The sequence below is a fragment of the Cynocephalus volans genome, chromosome 15 (assembly GCF_027409185.1).
Source record: "Cynocephalus volans isolate mCynVol1 chromosome 15, mCynVol1.pri, whole genome shotgun sequence".
Classification (NCBI taxonomy): Eukaryota; Metazoa; Chordata; class Mammalia; order Dermoptera; family Cynocephalidae; genus Cynocephalus; species Cynocephalus volans.
This window is the reverse complement of record NC_084474.1, coordinates 5495942-5516309: the sequence shown is the minus strand read 5'-3', so window position 1 is coordinate 5516309 and position 20368 is coordinate 5495942. Positions and strand designations below refer to the sequence as shown.

Here is a 20368-nt window from a genome sequence, read left to right as displayed (position 1 = left end):
AAAAAGATAGCCTGAAGTAACCTGTTGTCATTTTTCTATTGTTCTGTCTTCCTGTCCCCACCTTACATGGAAACTAACTTTGAAATGATCAATCCGCTTTTAACTCTTTGTTTCTGTTTTCTTTAGCTTTTTTCTGTCTATAAAACAAACTTCCTCTGCTTGGCTCAGTGGAACCAAGTGAAACCAACCATAGTGGAACCAACCATATTCTATTTTATGGAATGACGTGTTGCCTAATTCTCAAATCACAATAAAGCCAATTAAGATGTTCAACTAAATTTGTTGTAATTTTGTTCTTTGACACAACAAAGGGCTAGTATTTAAAATATACAAAAAACAACTCTCAAAACTCAATAATAACAAAAAAAAATCAATTTAAAAATGAGTAAAAGATATGAACAGATATTTCACCAAAAAGGATAGACAAATGGCAAATAAGCACATAAAAACATGTTCAACATCATTAGCTACCATGGAAATGTAAATTAAAAACATGATGACTTATGAGCACACACCTATTGGAGTTGCTAAAATAAAAAATGTTACAGGGTGAACATCCTAAGTAGGACAGTAAAGATCTCTAATAACCACTCCCCACAGGAACAAGAACACCGGCAAAAATAGCCAAGATCTACTTTTTTCAGAACTCTGGAATTAATGATAGGCTTGTAACCATCTGAATAGTGCTTATTTAAAAAAAAAAAAAAAAGAAAAGTTAAAGTGCAACCTTATAACACCAAGGTTACCCAGTGGCCGGTTGGCTCACTTGGATAGAGCGTGGTGCTAATAACACCAAGGTCACAGTTTGGATCTCCAAACTGGCCAACTACCAAAAATATACGTATACATTTATATCTATCTATAGATAGATAGATATCTATATCTGTACATGCAACTGAATCTCTACAAGAACAGCAAAAATTGTGGTATTTTAAGTTGCCCTAGTCCTAGGCCTCTATTTCTATCGTGGTAGACTTGAAAAACAGCAGCCTTACTAACAGGGAACTATATAAACCAGCTGTCTAGCAGTCAACAGGTGAGAGCAAACTGGTTTTGGAGCTCCTCAAAAAGCCTCATCCCCAGTGTACTATCACTATCTGATCTGCCTGGATATTCTTAGGAAACTAGCATAACTTGATCTGACTCAGAGCTCATTCAGTAGGAAAGCCCTATACCCCAGGGCATTTGTTTAAAACAATCAGCAGCAACTTATTAACACTGCAGCTGCCTGAGGCAGCAATACTGGGCTAAGGAAACAGGAGATTGGCCAAAAAAACTTAAGAAGGAACTACCTCGAGAATGAGATGTCTGTGGGTGGCTTTGAAAAGCTGTGACTTATTCCTGGAGATCTAGAATGCCACGTGCACATGCAGGGCTATGTTCATGCCCAGGAAAAAACCTAAAAAGGCCCTGGTCTCTGAACTCTAGATAACCTCAAGGACCTACACAAGGAGGAAGTTAAAGATAAATTAGTCATAAAATGCCAGAGCAGACAGTATGCCTTGACATAAACACTGTACCTCAGTAAAGAATGAAGGCTTACTGACTCAAAGCATTTAAGGAAATCTCTGTCCAATAATTCAGACAACTAAACTAACCAAGCAATGTCTTCAGTAGCTACACACAACAGGGAGTATGTACTTTACAAAATTAGTCTGTGAAAGTCATTAAACAACATAATAGCAAAAATAACAACAAATAGAAATCCAGGGAGGGGATGGGAAACTTTAATGTTCAGAGTTGTCACATCATATTATGTAAAACATCCAGTTTCAACAAAAAATTATGAGACACATGAAGAACCAGGAAATATAACAGAGAAAAAAGCAATCCGGAGAATATGTCCCTGAAGGGGCCCCGGAATTGGACTCATCAGACAAAGACTTTAAATCACCTATTAAATAATATGATGTACTCTTTCACACACTTAAATACACTCAGACACACACCTACACACAATCACACACACACGAGTGCCTTACCCACACTTCTCTTTATATCACCATGTCACCTTGTAGCTCATATTGTCACATCTGCCCCAAGCGTAAAAAAAATCAGCCACCGTAAAAATCAGCCAATCTTCCATCTACTGAGCTTTCCCTTTTCCCTATAGTTTCAGAGGAAAAACATGCCTATTCTCTAAAACTGACCCACTCTGCAACACATCCCAATCCTTCTGGGATAGTAAGAGGTTCTTACTTCCTCCACTGGCTGCTTCACTCCTGCTTTAAAGAAGCAAAACGTCTCCCTTTCTTGAAAAAGAAAACACTTTTCATTTCAACCTGCAGCCTTGAATACTCTTCAATTTATACTGCATACACTATATTTAATTAATACCTACTAATAGATCTGCAACATAACCAGAACCACTTTAGACAAGCCCAAGTACAAAATGGTGCCACCCACCTCCTCCCCTACCCCATTCCCTTTATGAGAAGCCTCCTGACTTAAACAGAAACCCCTTTAGCTTCCACAAGGACGCAGTTCTCCACCCCGACCCACGTTAGCATACTGACCTTCCTTGATGGGATCAGCCAGCTCTTGGTGCACTATATAAGCTCTACCACCCCCACACCTGGTGCTGTCCACCATTTTCAGGGCAGCCCCAGGCTGCCTGCCACTCTGAGCACAGCCTGGCAGATTTTCTTCCTTTAATAAAACTTGAACGGTACCCGGCATCTCACCTCACTTTCTTTCATTATGGTGCTGAAACGCAGGAAGGGTTTTGGCTGACGTTGTGGATGATCCCCTCTCTCTGGGGGTGATTGGCCCTCGGCCACCCTTCCCAGACCTGCCAGAACCAGGTACACTTGGGACTCTCTCTCCTTTTGCCATTTCAGACCAATGCATCCAACACCAGCCTCAATTCAGGGTGAGTCAGTGGGTCTGTCCTGCCTACTTCTACGGGTTCCCCCGACTACTCTCTATGACTTTGGTCTTGACAAAGCTCAGGCGCCTGGCCAAAGGAACTCTTCTTGTGCCCCCCAGCTATTGAAGCATGCTTCATTAGCAAATCATGGCTTTTCTCTTGAAAAGAAGGTGGACAGCAGAGAGGATGCTCTCTGTTGGCACTCTTCTACTACCAGGACTGACTGCCCTTTCTCACCCTCTAAATGGGATCCCCAAATCCAAACCTCCACACTCTACGCCCTTGAGCTGTCTCCTGGACAATTTCTTGGCCTCCAGGGAGACATTAAATCTAAACATCTCATTTTCTACTATACTCTGCACTCTATGCCTCTGGGCAGTCTCCTGGCCAATTTCTCAGCCTCTGGGGAGACATTAAAACTCAAACGTCTCATTACAATGGATCCCAGTGGCCACAAGATGGCACTTGATTTAGACACTCACCGAAGCAGCAAAAGCTATAGAGATTCCTTGTTCAAGCCTTCTCCTATCTCTGAATGCGTTCTTCTCTCTGTCAAAACTGTCCTATGTCTCAAATTCTCCTAACTCATGCTCAACCTCTCTTTCCAAACTCAGATCAATCTTCTGATCCATCAGCCCTCCACATTTCTCTCTTCCCCACACCTGGCCTCCAGATGCTCGTCCTCAGCCCAACTCCTCCTCTTCTCCCCTTTCATCAGGTAACAACCCTGCCTCAGCTCCTGCTTTTTATAACCCTTCTGTGAAATGGCTGGGACAGAAGGAATTGTTTGAGTCCACGTACAGGGAGCAGATCTGGACAGCAGCTCAGGTACATGCTCAAAATAAGAGGCAGCCTGTGGGAGCCATTGCTGTTCCTTGCACAGACCCAAATTGGAACTACCAGGCTGGCCATGGGGATCGGGATCTCCAGAACAATCTGATCACACACCTACTTCACTGCCTCCAAAAGGGTACTCACAAGTCAGTCGATTACAAGCTTACAGAAATCACACAGAGATCCACTGAAAATCCCAATGAGTCCCTAACCCACCTTTCTGAGGCTTTACATGAATACACACATCTAGACCCACACTCCCCTGCAGGCATGGCCCTCTTACACTCTCACTTCATTGCCCAATCAGCCCCTGATATTCAAAAAACTATAAAAGAGATCAGGCCAAATACCATCTCCTGGCTAATGCCATCCGAGGCTCACATACTCCAAAGCTGGCAACCTCAAGAGGCAAGCCACCCGGGAACTGCTTCAAATGCAGTCAACCGGGCCACTCGGCACGGTCCTGTCATAACCTGTCCTCACTGCAAATGGCCAGCTCACTGGGGGATTGACTGTGCCACTCGCCAGAGAGGGAGTGGCCCAGTCCCCAACCTACAGCCTTTGGCTTCACAGCCATCCCTACCGGAACTTCTAGGCTTTGCCCAGGAAGAGGACTGATGATGCCCAGGGCCTGAGGCCCCCACAGAGATCACCACACATGAGCCCAGGGTAACTCGCCTTGTAGTAGGTAAGCCCATCTCTTTTGTCATTGATACAGGGTCCATATTTTACCCTTTCTAAGTATGCAGGACCAACAACCCCATCCTCTAACACAATAGTAGGGGGTCACAGGATCAGAATACCACCTACAGATCACTCAAGCCCTTTCCTACACCCTACCACACACCCAATTCACACACAAATTTTTAATAATGCCTCAATGCCCAGCCCCCTTACTGGGATGGGACATTCTTTTCAAATTTAAAGCTACTCTTACCCTAAACACTTTAACTCCAGCTACAATACTCCTGTTACAGGCCACACGCAGATCTGGCCCCTGAGGCTTCCACCTTCCCCTCCCCCTCGGACAATGTTAATCCCTAGTATGGGACACTTCTTCTGCCTCCATTGCTATGCACCATTCCCCATCCTTGTTAAATTGCTGAACCCCTCTTTGTTCCCTAATCTCCCACAGTACCCCATCACTAACAAACACCTAATAGCCTTAAAACTCGTCATACACAAACTCCTTTCTTCTCATCTCTCACAGCCTACCCACTCGCCTTTCAATACACCCATCCTTCCAGTAATAAAGCTTAATGGCTCATACCATTTAGTACAGGACTAATCCTGACACACACCTGTCTCTTTTGATGTTTCTCTAATTTCTTGCCAGAACATATGCAGGCATTCACCAACCAAAAGGCCGCCAAATTGTTCCTGCAAGGAGGATATCAGCCACTCAGAATCAGCAACCTTCCCTGGAGGAATACAGCCTCCCTGCATGAAACCAATATCCGTCCACCTAAATATTTTATTTTTTCCATATCTTCACCTATCTCCAAGCAGGAAGTAGGTTCAGAAGAATGAGACCTCCACCCTTTTGCCCTTTTTCCTATACTTCAGGAATAACAGATCTGCAACATAACCAGCACCACTTTAGACAAGCCTAAGTACACAATGGCGCCGTCCACCTCCTCCCCTCCCCTCCCCCTTCCCTTTAGGAGAAGCCTCCTGACTTAAACAGAAACCCCTTTTGCTTCCACAAGGACGCAGTTCTCCACCCTGATCCACATTAGCATAATGACCCTCCTTGATGGGATCAGCCAGCCCTTGGTGCACTATATAAGCTCTACCACCCCACACCTGGGGCTGTCCACCATTTTCAGGGCAGCCCCGGGCTGCCTGCCACTTTGAGCACAGCCCGGCAGATTTTCTTTCTTTAATAAAGCTTGAACAGTACCCAGCATCTCGGCTCACTTTCTTTCACCTACCAAGTGCTTGCCCTTATTCAAAAGGCACCATAAATAAAATAAATTTTGATGATAAGGACCAAAAGGGTTAGAAAAGGAAGATGTCATCAGGAAGACATAATCTTCCTTTATTTCACTCTTTTGTGATCTTGCCAAGATAAAGTTTTTCTTTCAGTGGGAAATAGTGAAGAGAAGGGGAGGCGTAGGGAGGAGCTAGGAGTTATAACTCAGCCTGAGTTGGCAAAAGGAAGAGAGGATAAGGAAACCTCAAAAGGCAGGCAGCTGGCCAAGAAGAGGAGTACATATGGTCATTCTTGGCTACTAAGCAAGGAAAAGGAAAAGACAAAGCATAAAGGGGGGAAAGAATCACAGCATGTTAAAGGACAGTGAGGGGCAGGGGAAAAAACTAAGATATTCCCAGACTTTGAGCAACTGACTGCCCTAATCTCTCCCTGGGGCTTAAATTTCACATATCTGTATATTCTAACATCAGGTAAGATGGAACCAACTTTCCTGACTCTTCCCATTTCTCACAGGTTCAACTCCTGAGTTACCATTGGTTCTCCCCTCTTCTTCTTTAAATTTCAGTTGCCTAAATCTCATCTTCCTTTTATAATCTATCAACTCAGCCCCTTCCATACTTCTCTCAATTCCACCACATTAATTAGTCCATGACCAAATCAACTTTCATCTTAAGAGTCCAGAATGATCTGTGTGGCTTATCCAAAACTGCAAAATTAGTTAGTTGCAGGGCTGAAGCTGATTTCCAAGACTTTTGATAAGAGTACTTCCCATGTTTCTTCACACCTGGAATACTGGCAGATCTTCTAAATTATTTCCTCTTTCATTGGTTCATCAGATATTTATTAGATATCTAATATGTATGAGGGATTATGGCAGGTGCTCTAGGGGAACATGGGGTGAAGACACAGTTCCCAATCTCACAATGTCTATATTATAAGGGAATAAAGGTATAAACACAAATAAACCTAATGCAAGACATGAAATTTTAAGAGTGATAGACAAAATTCCACAGGAATGCAAAAGAGAGTTCATCCCAGTTACAAATGACCAAGGAGAAGGTAGGATTTGAGGTGGGCCTTGATGGATGATTAAGATTTCAATAAGCAGAAATTGGAGAATTTGGGAGAACTGGCATTATTCTAAGCTAAGAACATGAGCAAGAGGCAAGAAAGTACAGTAACAACAGTAGTCCAGTTTACCTAGAGTACAAAAAATGAACCAAGCTGTAAAGTTGAGGAATAAGGCATGGCCATATTACAGAGGCTGTGAGTAACAGGCTATGAGAGCCTGAAAAAAAGAAAGGTCTGGACCAGACTACCTGGTGCGAATCCCAGCTTCTTCACTTAACTGCTGTGTGACCTTGGTCAAATTACTTAACCTCTCTGCTGAGCTTGCTTCCTTATCCAGAAAATGAGACTAATAATACCTACCTCATAGGATTGTTAAAAGAATTAAATGAGTTAATTTGCATACAGTACTTAGCACAGCATAAGTGTGAAATAAATTATTATGTAGTCAGTAAGTAGTAAAATGATGTTTAAGCAAAGCAATAACAAAATAGTTAAAGTGGTGCCTAAGAGAAAGTCATCTGAAGATGGAATGGGAACGTGCTAGCTGATACCATACATGAACTACAAATATGAAGTACTCTGAGCAGAACCTAGGGTAACAGAAATGAAAAAGAAATTCTTGGAGCAAAATTATCAAGGTAGCCAGCCCCAAAATGGTCCTTGTGATTCCCACCTCCTGCATTCACACCCTCTATAGTCTCCTCTCACATTGTACCAGGTTGATCTATGTGACAAATAGGACAGAAGAGATGGTGTGTCACTTTTGAGACTAGGTTATAAAAGACACAGCGGCCTCCATCTTGGTTGCTCCCTCTTTTTCTCTTGGGAAAGCCAGCCACCATGCTGTGAGCTGCCCTATGGAAATGGCAAGGGACTGACACTTGCCAACAACCACGAGTGAGCTTGGAAGTGGACCCTTCCAGCTTTAGTGACCCTTTATTTGGCTGCAAACTTGTGGAAGACCCTGACCAAAACCACACAGTTGAGCCATTCCCAGATTGCTGATCCTCAGAAACTACATGAGAAGATAAACATTTGTTATAAGCTGCTTCATTTTTTTTTTTTTTGGTCTTTTTGTGACCTGCCACACCCCGCTCAGCCAGCGAGCAAACCGGCCATCCCTATATAGGATCCAAACCCGTGGCGGGAGCACTGCCGCGCTCCCAACGCCGCACTCTCCCGAGTGCGCCACGGGGTCGGCCCATAAGCTGCTTCAGTTTTGAGGCAATTTGTTACACAGCAATAGGTAACTAATACAAGGATTGAAAAGAAAAATTGATAGGGCCTTGAAAACCGATAGAATGAAGAGGGCAGAAGTGAGATTTCTATGTGAGGAGGGACTGTGAGGGTCTGGTACACTAAGGGTGAGAGAATGATTTCATGACACACTGAATTTAACTGAGCTCAAGGGAAAGGTCAAATACAGACCTGAAAGTCATTTATACAGCTGTGACAGTTAACATTAACGTATGAGATTGCCCACAGCAAACATGTAAAGTGAGAAAAAGAACAAGGTCAAAATTTAGAACATGGCGGGAAGACAGTAAAGAGAAGTAAATGAGCAGCTGTGAGACAGAAAGAGAATCAGGGTAGCAACATTAGGATGCTCCAAAAGAAACAAGCGCAGGTGGCAAACGCTGCAGTGACCAAGTAAATAAGCTATACTGGAGTGAGCGATTTCATGTACTGTCTTCGCATTTTAATATTTCCGCATCACAATGTGTCTTATACTCAATAAGTATGTTTAACATGGGTTATATTCCCTAAAATCAGTTACAAAGTTGACGGTGTGGTCTGGCAATCAACAGTACTTGAGAAGCAAGAAAGAAGGGTAGTGATAAGGCGGTAGAACCAGTAATACGTGAACTACTTTTTTCAGGAAGTTTTTGGGTGAAATGAAGAGGAGTCAAGAAAGGAGGCCCTGCGTTTGCTTTTTTAAATTTTGTTGCAAACGTATGTGTGAGCAAAGGGCTGAGAAAGGACTGTGAAAAGGTAAAGGACAAGCGCCAGGACAAGCACAATCAACGGAACAATGAAAAGGATGTACGAAGGGGCTTTGGAAGTCCATGGAAAGATTCGGACTCTTTTAATTCCACTTTCCTCGAACTGCTCGAAGTCCCCTCGCACTGCACTCACGAGTGAAGGCGCAAATCACTGAAACCCACTCGTGCGACAGTCCTCACGTGCCTCACCGAGGCAGGACCGGGAACTTCAGGCCGTCCCGCACGGGGCGGGAAGAGCGCGATTCCGAGCGAGAGGCGGCCCAGGTATCGGGCATCCCTGGCGCGCCGCCGGACAGCGTCCGCAGAGGCCAGCACGCGAGTTGCCCGGCGCCACGCGGGCGCACCGTCACGCACGCGGTCCCTACTCAAGCGCCGCTCGCTCTCCTGGCCCCCAACGGCTGCCACCCCGCCCACCCCGGCCGCACAGCCGCAGGAGGCCCCGGCGGCACCCGCGCCGCAGGCTCCGTCCACGCGCCCCGCCCGCGCCCACTCTCTCGCCCCAGCAGCCCAGGCCGACCCGACGACACGGAAAGCGCGTGGCGCGGGCTCCATCCCACAGCGTTACCTTACGGTTGCGATCGCCGCCGCCGCGGGACATCTCAAACCGCACCGCCTCCTCACTCGCGCCGCCGTGGCCGCTCCGCACGCTGCACCGCGCGCTGCGATTGGTGGGGCTCGGGCGCGGGGCGGAGCTTCTCCGGACTCACCGCCCGTCTAGCGCCGCACCGCGCGCTGCGATTGGTGGGCGCTCGGGCATGGGGCGGAGCTTCCCCGGACCGCCCGCCCGGCTAGTGCCGCACCGCGCGCTGCGATTGGTGAGCGCTGGGCGTGGGGCGTGGCTTCTCTGCACCCCGGCGCTTGCCGGGCGCCACTGCGCGGCTGGCGTTGGGCTCCGGGCGCTCTGAGCCCGGAAGCGGTGCGGCGAGTCAGGTCGCGCTTCCTCACCCGCGGCCGGGCTCCGCGGGGGGAGTTGCGGGACAGGCGTCTGGCGCGGGGGCCAGCTTCCTAGTGTTGTCTTCCGAATTAGGTTCCTGTGTCGTCGGACCAGAGCTGACCCTAAATAAAAATGTAATGAAAACCGAAAGTAGGGGCCGAGCCCTTGGCGCACTCGGGAGAGTGCGGCGCTGGGAGCGCGGCGACGCTCCCGCCGCGGGTTCGGATCCTATATAGGAATGGCCGGTGCACTCACTGGCTGAGTGCCGCTCACGAAAAAGACAAAAAAAAAAAAAAAAAAAAAAAAACCAAAGTAGGCTACGAATTCACTAATCAATACTTAGGGAGTGGTGTAGCTGTTGCTGACTCGGAGAAAGGAGTGTTTCCCCGTCTGTCCGGGGGTGGGTGACAAAGTTTAAGTTTCCAGAGCAGAGATTCTCAAATTTAAGAGACATCGGAATCACGAAGAGAATTTGTTAAAACACGGATGACTGGACTTCGGTTTCCCTAGGTCTGGAGTGGGGCCAGAGAACTTGTGTTTCTAAGGAGCCAGGAGATGCTGGCCCACGCGTGACCGAGAACCAGAGGCCGCTGCCAAGCCCTGGACCTCTCCAGAGAATGTGCTTTAGTGTCTCCGCGCTTTGAGAAGCAGGCTTAAAACAAAACAAAAGGGGAAGGAGAACCTGGACTGAGTAAAGAACGGGTGAACTTCCGGAGTCTGACTAGGAAGATTCTGTAAAGAAGGTGTCTGTTGTAGGGGGGAAGAAAGACAACAACAAAAACCCACGGTAATTTAAACAAATTGAAAAAGTGGCAGCCTGGGGAGTAGGAAAGGATTCTCAGAAAGTTGTAGTCTCAAAAGTATGCAGAAGTGGGGGTTGGGCTAATGCTTCAAAAGCACGTTCTCGTGCCTCTGTAAGAATCCGTTATTTCTGGATGGATCCTCTTCAGTCTTTCTCCCCTCCCTAGTCCCTGTTCTTTCATCGTCACAGGGTGTCGCTACTGTAAGATTGTCTTTAAAGGTAGATCTAATTTAGGGAGAAATGTTTGAAATCTACTGGTCTATCCTTTTTTTTTAGTCTGGTACTTAAAAGTACTTTGAACTGCAGACGAATCTAAGATTTCAATGTTAAAAACAAAAATGAAACTGTCAAGGTACTAGAACAAAAGACTGGCGGGTTAGAGTGCGGTATTATAACTAACACCAAGGTCAAGGGTTCGGAACTCTGTACCGGCCGGCCGCTAAAAAATAAAAAATAAATAAAGCGACCAGATTCATTTATAATCTTAGAGTGAGGGGAGAGAAGTTCTTTCCAACTGTGACTCAAAAGTCACTAGCCATAATAGAAAAGACTGGTACTCAACTACATAAACACCTTAATTTATGCATGGCAGAAACCACGGTAAGTGAAGACAAGACAAATGGCAAAAGAGAAAGAACAGTTGATATTTATATCAAAATAATAACCTTCTAAAGTATAAATTAATCTTGGAAATTAAGGTAAAAAATGACCAAAAAACAAGTGGCAAGTGGGCAAAGGACAAGGACAGTTTACAGAAAAAGAAACACATTTTATAAATATGAAAAATGTACTCACTCATGATAAGAGAAATGTAAATTAAAACTTCATACCTATCATGTTTGCTAAAATCCAAATTCTTGACAACACATATTGGGGTAAGGGCAGGCTCATATGTTGCTAATGAAAGTGCAAAATCACACAACCACTTTCATAGAGAATTTCACAATATTTTTCAAAATTATAAGTGTATAATTTTGTACAGATACATGTGCACATATAGTGTTTTAGATCGTATTGTGCTGCCATAACAGAATACCTGAGGCTGGGTAATTTATTTTAAAAAACAAAAATGGAAATTTATTTCTCACAGTTCTGGAGGCTGGAAAGTCCAAGATCAAGGTGCCAGCATTTGGTATGTGTTGAAGGCCTTTTGTTTCATGACGGGAAGAGGAATGGCAAGCAAGCTGAATGCTGCATGGAGCCTCTTTTATAAGAGCGTTAATCCCATTGAGAGGAAGGAGCCCTCACAGCCAATACACTTTTTAAAGGCCCCACCTCTTAATTCTAGCACACTGGCAACACCTGAATTTTGGAAGAGACACATTCAAACTATAGCACATATGAAATGATGTGTATATAAAAATATTTATTGCAGCATTGCTTACAATAGCAAAAGACTAGAAACAACAGAGATATTCATTTACGAAAGAGACTGTTAAATAACCCATGGTATACTTTCATAACATTCCCCCAGGTATACTAAGTGAAAAAAAGCAATGACCAAAATAGGATTTATAGTGTGCTGCCTTTCTAGTATAAGAAAATGGAAAAATTATATATTGATTGCATCTGCATGAAGAAATGCTAGATGTACAGAAAAAATTTTAAAAGTAGTTACCTGCGTGGTTGGAGGGACCAAGTGACTGGGATGAGGGGAACAAGACTGCTCCACCTCTACCTCTTCATATAGTTTTGATTTTTAAACTATGTGTATAGCTATTCTATAAACAGAATTAAAAATTAAGAAAAAAATGTTCTAGAGAGACGATGGTGGCTCAACACGCGGCTGTGAGTGTGAAGGTGACAGCAGCCCTTTATGAACCCGCAGCATGTGCGGGGCGCAGCAAGAGGCCCTTGACACGGATCGTCTCATCTGACCCCACAGCAGCCTTAGCAGGCAGCACCACCACCATCGTTGTTCAGCTGAGCCCGGGGAGGTTGAGGAACTCGCTGCTCTCACAGCCACAGACCGCAGAGCTGGGACATGCCCGGCCTGGCATTCTCTGAGCCCGGGCTCCTCACCGCTCCCAGAAAGGGCCTCCCATGTCCGTCAGAACTCTCGTGCTTCACTTTAAAACTGTTCATTTTGTTTTCTCTACTCCTCAGCTCCAGTGGTTCCCAGACCGTCATCCGTCTGTCTTTACTAAAGCCCTACGTTGAATAGCCCAGGCTGCCTTTCCTCCCTGTACAGGTCCTGCTTCATCCAGCCAAGCCCAGAGAACGTGGGGCTCCAAGCTGGGGCCTGAGGGACCCTGGCTGCACCCCTGGGAGGGGCTCTCCTGGGGCTCACCCCTCACCAGGGCCTGGACATGCCACTAGCCCACAGTCAGCACCATAACATCAGCTTCTGTGGGCCTTTGAGAAGCACTCGGTAGCAAAGTTGGAGTCAAAGCCACTCCTCCCCTTGTGCAAGCAGAAGGCAGGGTCGGAACTGACCTGCGGAGCAGGAGCTGCTGGAGGGGTGTGGTGACTCCCTCTTGCCCTGGAAGCCCTGGCGTCCTGGGGGGCACAGAGCAGAGGCAGCAGCGACTTGGCAGAAGTGGCCTGTGGAGGGAGCCTCCTAGGGCACGTCCCACCAGGGCTCTGGGCCCTCATCCTGGGAGGAGGCTGCAGGCTGCAGGAGAGTGGGCTGGGAGCCCAGGGCCAGCACGTGGCTTCTCAGGGGGTCTGCATCACTCAGGATGCGGTGTGGCCCACCCAGGGCCCGGATGCCATCCCTGCCAGGGAGAAGGGCAGGGTGGCAAAGGCTCTGCTCTCTGCTTCTCCAGAAAGGTGCTTCCTCTGCCGGGGGCAGCGGGGCGGGAGACTGGAAGGTGCTGCCTGCTGGCCCCCATGTGCACGTCTCTGAGAAGCCTCCTGGGCCCCTCGCCGAGCAGACTCTAAGGACTGCCTCTGTCTGAGCTCCACCACCCTGTCTCCACTTCCATCCAACACTCTCCCCGTCACTGCTTAGGGACAGGTCAGGTGCCTGCCTCTCCCCTGGACGGGGAGCTCGTGGGTGCCCAGCATGTGCTGTGTTCACCGAGAGCATGGGATGGAAGCACTGCAGGGGACGCCAGGAGCTCCCTGTGCTTGGCTCCTCTCCTCCCCACCACTGCTCTGCACTCCTGTCGCTGAAGCATAACCTGTGGTCCCTCTGAGGCAGGGAGGGCTGATACCGAGCCTGTTTGTCCCACTGGAGGGGCTCTGTAGTCCAATCTCTCACTCTCTGCTGTGGTGGGCAGTCCTCACGACCCTGGCCCCTGCACCTGGCCACACCCCAACACACACCAAGGAGTGGGTGTGCAAAGGGGAGGCTGGTGGCCCCAGGAGAGGGCAGAGCCTTGCGGAGTCTGAGTGGTGTCACCTGCTGCCCGCCACGCCCCACCCTGGCTGCCCTGTGGCCCGGGCACCGGGAATGCATACACATTTCATTTTCAACCTGAACAAAATTGAGGAGGCAAATCTTTTGCCACTGGGGGAAAGAAACTTACACAGTACTAACTTTAGCAATAATAAAAATAATGAATGCCTTGAGATGTCCCCCCTTCCTGATTCTCAGACCCTGCCTGTCTCCATAGCATGGGCCTGTCTGTGGCCCTGCCAGGCAGCCGATGGGCAGCAGGGGTGCCAGGAATCCCAGATCCTGGGCTCCTCTCTCTGGCCACCCTCTCTGAACCTGGAGAGCCCTGGCTCCTGGGGACTCAGCACTCTCTGGTGTCCCCCATTTCTCCTCCTTCAGGCTCCAGTGTCCTCTGTGTTCCTTGTTCCTCCGAACCCACCCGTGCATGGCAAGGGCGTCATCCCTGCACACCTGAGGGGACTGGGGTGCCTGGCGTCCTCCTTGAGATGGGCTCTCCTCAAACCTGAATGTCTTTGGAGAGGGAAGCTGACAGGATTGTGGGGGTGAGAGCAGTGGAGGGGAAGGTAGCTGGGTGAGACCTCTCGGTCCCTTCCCCTGACACTGTGAGTTCTCTCAGGCCCATCCCCAGTGCATTCCTGTCTGTCTTTCCTACTCCTGCTTCTAAGAACACAGGACCCAATGGGGCTTGCTGGACACTCGAGTGGAGTGGACACTCGCAGGGCAGCCCAAGAAGGCTCTTTACAGTGTGAGGTGACAAAGCTCTTGTCTCGCAGATGAGGTGCCCAATCTCCTGTTACTCCCTTTAGCCACAGAGCTCTGGCTCCGAGTGAGCAGACTCGGTTCTGACCACAGCAGCTGCCAGGCACTTAGTGTTCACTTTGAGCTTCTTCATGCGACTTCACGTAACAGGCATGTTTAGGCTCTATTATTATCAACCCCATTTTAGAGATTAGGAAAGTGAGGCTTGAGGAAAGTCACATAACCTTCCAGCCTCACACAGATGCCCATGAAAAAGTCTTGATAAGTTCCCAAAGATGGAAATATTAGAAAGTATGTTTTCTCACCATAATGGAGTTAAGTTAGAAATTATTAAGACACCTAGAAAAGTCCCAGATATTTGTAAACTGAGCAACACACTTCCAAATAATCCAATGGTCAAAAAATATCACTAAAAAATTAGAAAATATTTTACCTTGAATGATACTGAAAACACAAAATCATAAAATTTGGGGGATGTAGCTTAAAGCAATGCACAGATTCAAATTTATAGGATTAAATCTTTATATTAGAAAACAAGAATGGTGTAAAATCACACATCTATTTCCCCCTTAGGAAGCTTGAAAGAGAAGAGCAAATTAAAACCAAAGTAACTAAAAAGAAGCATATAAGAACAGAAGGAATCATTTAAAAAGGAAAATCAATAAGGAGAAGCAATAAAACCAAAAGCTAGCTCTTTAAAAAGATAAGTGAGATTGATAAAGTTCCTAACTAGACTGATCAAGAAAAAAAGAGAGCACAAAGAAAGCACTGACATCAAGTATGAAAAAGAGATCTCATTACAGATGACGCTCTATAAGGACAGCAAGGGTATAGTATGCATAGCTCCAAGACAATAAATATTACCACTTAGATAAAATGGAAACATTCCTTGAAAGATGTAAATTACCAAACTGTCACAAGAAGAAATAGAAATAGAAATAGCCTTAAATTTATTAAGGAAATTGACTTTGTAATTAGAGAACTTCCCACCACCAAAACTCTAGGCTCTATGGCTTCACTGAGTTCTACACAACACTCAAGAGAGAACTCATACCAGATTGACGTGAACTCTTTCAGAACACAGAGAGCAGAGACTGCTTTGCAGCTAATTTCATGAGAAAATTTGTTTATACCAAAACGAGACAAAAAGAATCACAGAAGAAACCTACACACTAACATTCCTCATAAACATAGTTTCAAAAATTCATACAAAAATATTAGCAAATCAAATTCAATAATATGTAAAAAGAATAAGATATCATGACTATGTGGAATTTATCCCAGGAATGCAAGATTGATTTAACATTCAAAAAACAATGATACTCACTATCTTATCAGAACAAAGGAGAGAAAATCCATATGCTCACCTCAATAGGTGCAGAAAAACAGAACAAAATTAAATACCCATCCATGACAAAAACGCTCAGCAAGCTAGAAATAGAATAAAATGTCCTCAACCTGATTATAAAAAGCTTCAACTAACATTATTCATAATGATGAGTGGCTGAAAATTCTTCACCTAATATCTGGAACAAAACAAGTATGTTCAATTCTATTCAAAATAGCACTAGTGTTCCTAAACAGTGTAGTAAGGCAAGAAAAAGTAATAAAACATACATGGATTGAAAAAGTAGAAGTTAAATTGTCTTTATTCACAGATAACATGATTGTGTGCAGAGAAAATACTAAGAAATCTGCACAAAAGCTATTAGAACAAATAAAGTAGTCAAGGTTAAAGGATACAAAGTCAATATGCAAAAAAATCAGTACTAGCAATGAACAATTGGAAATTAAAATAAAAAATACAATTTCATTTACAATATTATCCCAAACCATGAAATAGGTGGGGATGAATATAATAAAACACACACAGTAGCTGTGCACTAAGAGCTGTAGCTTTCTGCCAAGACCACACGTCCAGGAAGGAGCAGACCAGCTCTACAGCTGCCCTCCGCGCCCTGCTCCCCTTCCCTTGGCAGGCTCCTTCCTCCTGCACTGTCCCATTAATTCTCACCACAGCCCTGTGGGAGAGAAGGGGGCCTGTTTCAATGTTCTCTGTGTGTGGGGCCCAGGGGTAGCGGGACTCTGCCCCTCAGAGATCACCTGGGCTCCTGGGGGCTGTACAGGCCAGCCTACCCTGTGGTCTGGTCCTTCCCAAATGTCATCCGGGCCTCCAGGCCAGTCTCACCCACCTGTGGGGTAGGGCTGGCAGCTGAGACCTAGAGGGCAAAAGGCACCACTAGCATGCAGTGGGCTGGACTCCTGTCCAGGCAGGCACTGAGGGACAACAAGGATGCCCAGATGAGAGGGCAACTGGGTCATCACTAACAGCTTGTGAAGAAAATAGAATAGTTTAGTCAGGCCCCCTCCCCTCAGGTCTGGTTGGGGGTGGTGCAGCACATTCTTTGTAAACAAGTTGTGTGTAGGTGGAGTTAGTGGGCATGCCCATGGTGTATCTTTTTTAGTTTGTTGCTTTTCTGGTGTGTTCTTGAGTTTGTGAAGCAGCTGGCTGGCCACAGAGAGCTCGCATCTAAAAATAGAGCATGTTTACTCTGCTGGCAGCTGCTCAGTTTTTTCTTGGACTTTACCAGTAGCAGTTGAGTTTCTTTTTGGACTGCCTAGCTCTTAGATGTGTGTGTGTTGAACAAAGACTATTCTTTCTTCAACCAAGGCTCCAAGGACCTTTTTTCCAGTTACTTAGCTCCTAGACCTGCGTGCAAAGGGTTTGTGACCCAGCCTGTACAAGGGGTCTGTGAGACCAGCCCTAGCTCTACATGGCTATACCTGGATGCTGCTAAGAGCTGCACCCTCCACTCAGGTGCTCACTTTGCCGAGTGTCTTTGTGGATCCCTAGCTTCTCTGTCCCGTGTTTCCTTTGTAATGAACATTGCCTCCATACATCGTGGGGAGGAGGAATGCAGTCATATGGCCAGCGGTGCTTCATGGCTGAGGAAAGGTTCTCACCCTCTCCTGTAACCCATCATGCATCTGCAGCCCCTGCACTTGCTGTCATGGCTAGGACACAGCTCTGAGGGGTGTCAAGCTCCCAGGGGTTAGGGGCCGGCCTGACCCTCCTCTGTACCCGGCACTGCACACACAGAGGGCACCTGATGGCTGTGGTATGTGAGGGAATGACCGAGTCACACAGTGGCTTGGGGTGCCTGCATCTCTATTCACTGCACATCTCCACAGCTTCTCTCTTAACTGCATGTGGTGGGGATGGTGGCTCTGAACCTCCAGCACTTCCACAAGGATGTCCCATTTCACCCCATAGCAGCCCTAGAGTGGGAGCTGCCCTCCCCTGGGGTCACCTGGCAGTCCTTGCTGTGTGTCCCAGGAGCCTGCTGCAGGTTCAGTTGGGGCAGGGCCACGGAGCTGTCCTGACACCCAGGAGGCTGCAAACACCAAGGGAGCTGAGCAACCGAGGAGAGGCCTCGCGGGCTGAGGAGGCCGCCCAGCCAGGGGCAGCTGGACATGGAGTGGCAGAGACGGACCACGCTTGGCCCATGTTCTGCCTGCCCCACTCAAAAGACTGGATGGAAAAGGGAGAGTGTCCCTGACTGGACGACTTGGAGCTGATGGCCAGCACCAAGTGGCCTGGGGACAGGGCCAGTCTCTCACAGGCCCCCTGCCTCAGAGTGTCAGTGCAGGCTCCCGGACCAGTCTGACCACTCGAAGCTCGCCCTGGGGCCAGGGAGAAGGGGCTGGAGCTGCATGGTCATGGGCCAAGGCTTGACCTCCTGCCTCTGGCCTGGGAAGGGGCCACCAAGGCAGATGGTGGAAGCTGCTGATGGCCAGTGTGGGGAGGACATCCCTCAGAGCAGCATGTCTGGCCACCAGTCCCACTTCCTGGGTGAGAGACCAGGGCTTGGCTCCTGCCCCTGGGAGCCCCTCACAGTCGGGCCATCATGGAGGGAACCTCCCAGGGACAGTGTCCCCCACAACCCTGTGTTACATTGCCCCTCATGCCCTCCCATCCTCTCTTTCAGGGCACCAGGGTGTCTGATCCTCATTAAAAGCCCACAGGGCACTGCAGGTAGTTCCCGGTCACAGTGACCAGGCGTGAGAGCTCCGCTCCCTGCTGGCCTCTTCAGAGCACCCTCTGAGCTGCCACCTCCTGTGGATGTGTCCTCAGCAGCTACTGAAAGACTTGTGCGAGACTGGAGAGAACAGCACAGGGACCCTGTGACAAGGGCCACAGGTTTGTGAAAGGCTCCCCAGGGCCGCAGAAACCGACCCTGTGAGGAAGCCACAGTGGATTTGTCCCAGCCTCACCTCCTAGAATTTCCAGGAGCTCTGAGTCGGACCACAGAAGAGCAGAGCTGACATTTCATGCACGGGTGAGGTGGCGCTCAGGGCTCCTGCCGGCGCCCCTTGCAGTTCAGGAGGCCTGGGGGACGGCGCCTCCCTGGTGCTCCAGCCCCCACCAAGCCAAATCTGTGCTGGGCGCAGAGGCAGCTCATGGCTGCCCTGGGGGCTGAAGGCCAAGGAAGGGCTGCCGGAGTCTGACCTCAAAACTGCGGAGCAAGTCCTACTTGCTCCAGGTTCCAGTGGGGAGGTCGCAGGCTTTGGGGACACATAGACCTGGCACAGACCCTAGCTCTTGCGCCACTTTCAGCACGACCTGGGGCAAGCTAGCAGCTTCTCTCAGCCTCAGTTTTACCTCATGTGAAACCAGGACACAGTGCCTGCCTCAGAGAACGGTGGACAGCAAATGAAATCATATGTGCTTGTGTGATAGAGCAAACTACCAGCACCGGTCGCAGGTTGGTGAAACCTGACATCGTTCCCTGCCTTTGGAGGAGACAGTGCCCAGAGAAAAGTGAGCACCCGTTGGCTACGCAGAACCATGCAAGACAGCTTGTGATTCAGGGCCCAACAAGGTGCAGGGCAGGAGGACGAGGGACCAGGGAGGGCGTGTCCCCGAGAGCCCGGGAAGGGGTTAGGCTGTGTACAGCGGCGCCTTGCCTGGGCCTGGGACACAGTGCCACTCAGAGAAACCCAGAAGGGGGACCAGCGGGCATGTGCCCCTCCCGCCCCTTCCTTGGGGCACTGCCCCAGCAGCGATGAAGGCTGTGGCTTGGGCTCTTAGCTACTGACAGCACACCTTTGGCCGACTGACTTACCTTTCTGAGCCCTTTGACCTCATCTGAAAGCATGGGTGCACAGGGCAGGCGACATGCAGACGTGGAGACTGTCACTTCACTGACCTTGTCACTGACCCTGCTGGGATGACAGAGGCCAGCAGGGGACCAGGGCCAGCAGAGCCCAGGCCGTGGCATGCTGGAGTAGTGGCCAGGAAAGCCTGGGACAGACGATGAGCCAGATCCTTGGCCTGTCTGGGCTGGAGCATGTGACCCGCACTGCTGATACCTGACCCAGGACGCCCTGGCAGGGCTCCTAGAGAGGGAGAGTGTGGCCTCCCTGAGAGCATTGGAGGAAGAGAGGCAGGACGTGCTCTTTGTCCAGCTCTCCTGTCCTCGTCCTTCCAGGAGAGCACACTGCAGCCACACTGCCAGGCTCCGGTCCCCTGGGAGACGTACTGGCTGCAGGATTCTGGAAACAACTTGTTCTTTTCTGCCTCAATTTCCTTGTCTGTGGAGCGAAGGTGTGAGAGAGCCTGCCCGCTAGACTGTGGGGGACTCCCCGAGGCCTTCTTGGCCAGCAGGGCTTGCACACACGCTCAGCATCATTACTCATTCACGATTCGGTGCACTGAGTGCTTATTGAGCACCCACTGTTTGTTCAGCAGGACAGAGGGCTGAGTGGAGGCAGAGATGCCAAAGGCCAACTCCTGTGTCTAAAGGGCTTGACGTA

At 48.3% G+C, this 20368-nt stretch overlaps 1 protein-coding gene across 3 annotated transcripts in view; it reads right to left on the bottom strand.

Moving 5' to 3' along the window:
• The window catches only part of SPIDR (scaffold protein involved in DNA repair), a 409626-nt gene extending 400288 nt beyond the window's left edge, over nt 1-9338 (bottom strand). For all 3 annotated transcript variants that reach the window (XM_063079984.1, XM_063079986.1, XM_063079985.1), the window contains exon 1: nt 9279-9338. In XM_063079984.1, coding sequence (XP_062936054.1) covers nt 9279-9311 — 33 coding nt within the window. In that variant the 5' untranslated portion in view covers nt 9312-9338. The remainder of the gene's footprint in view (nt 1-9278) is intronic.
• Nucleotides 9339-20368: the final 11030 nt, after the last annotated feature.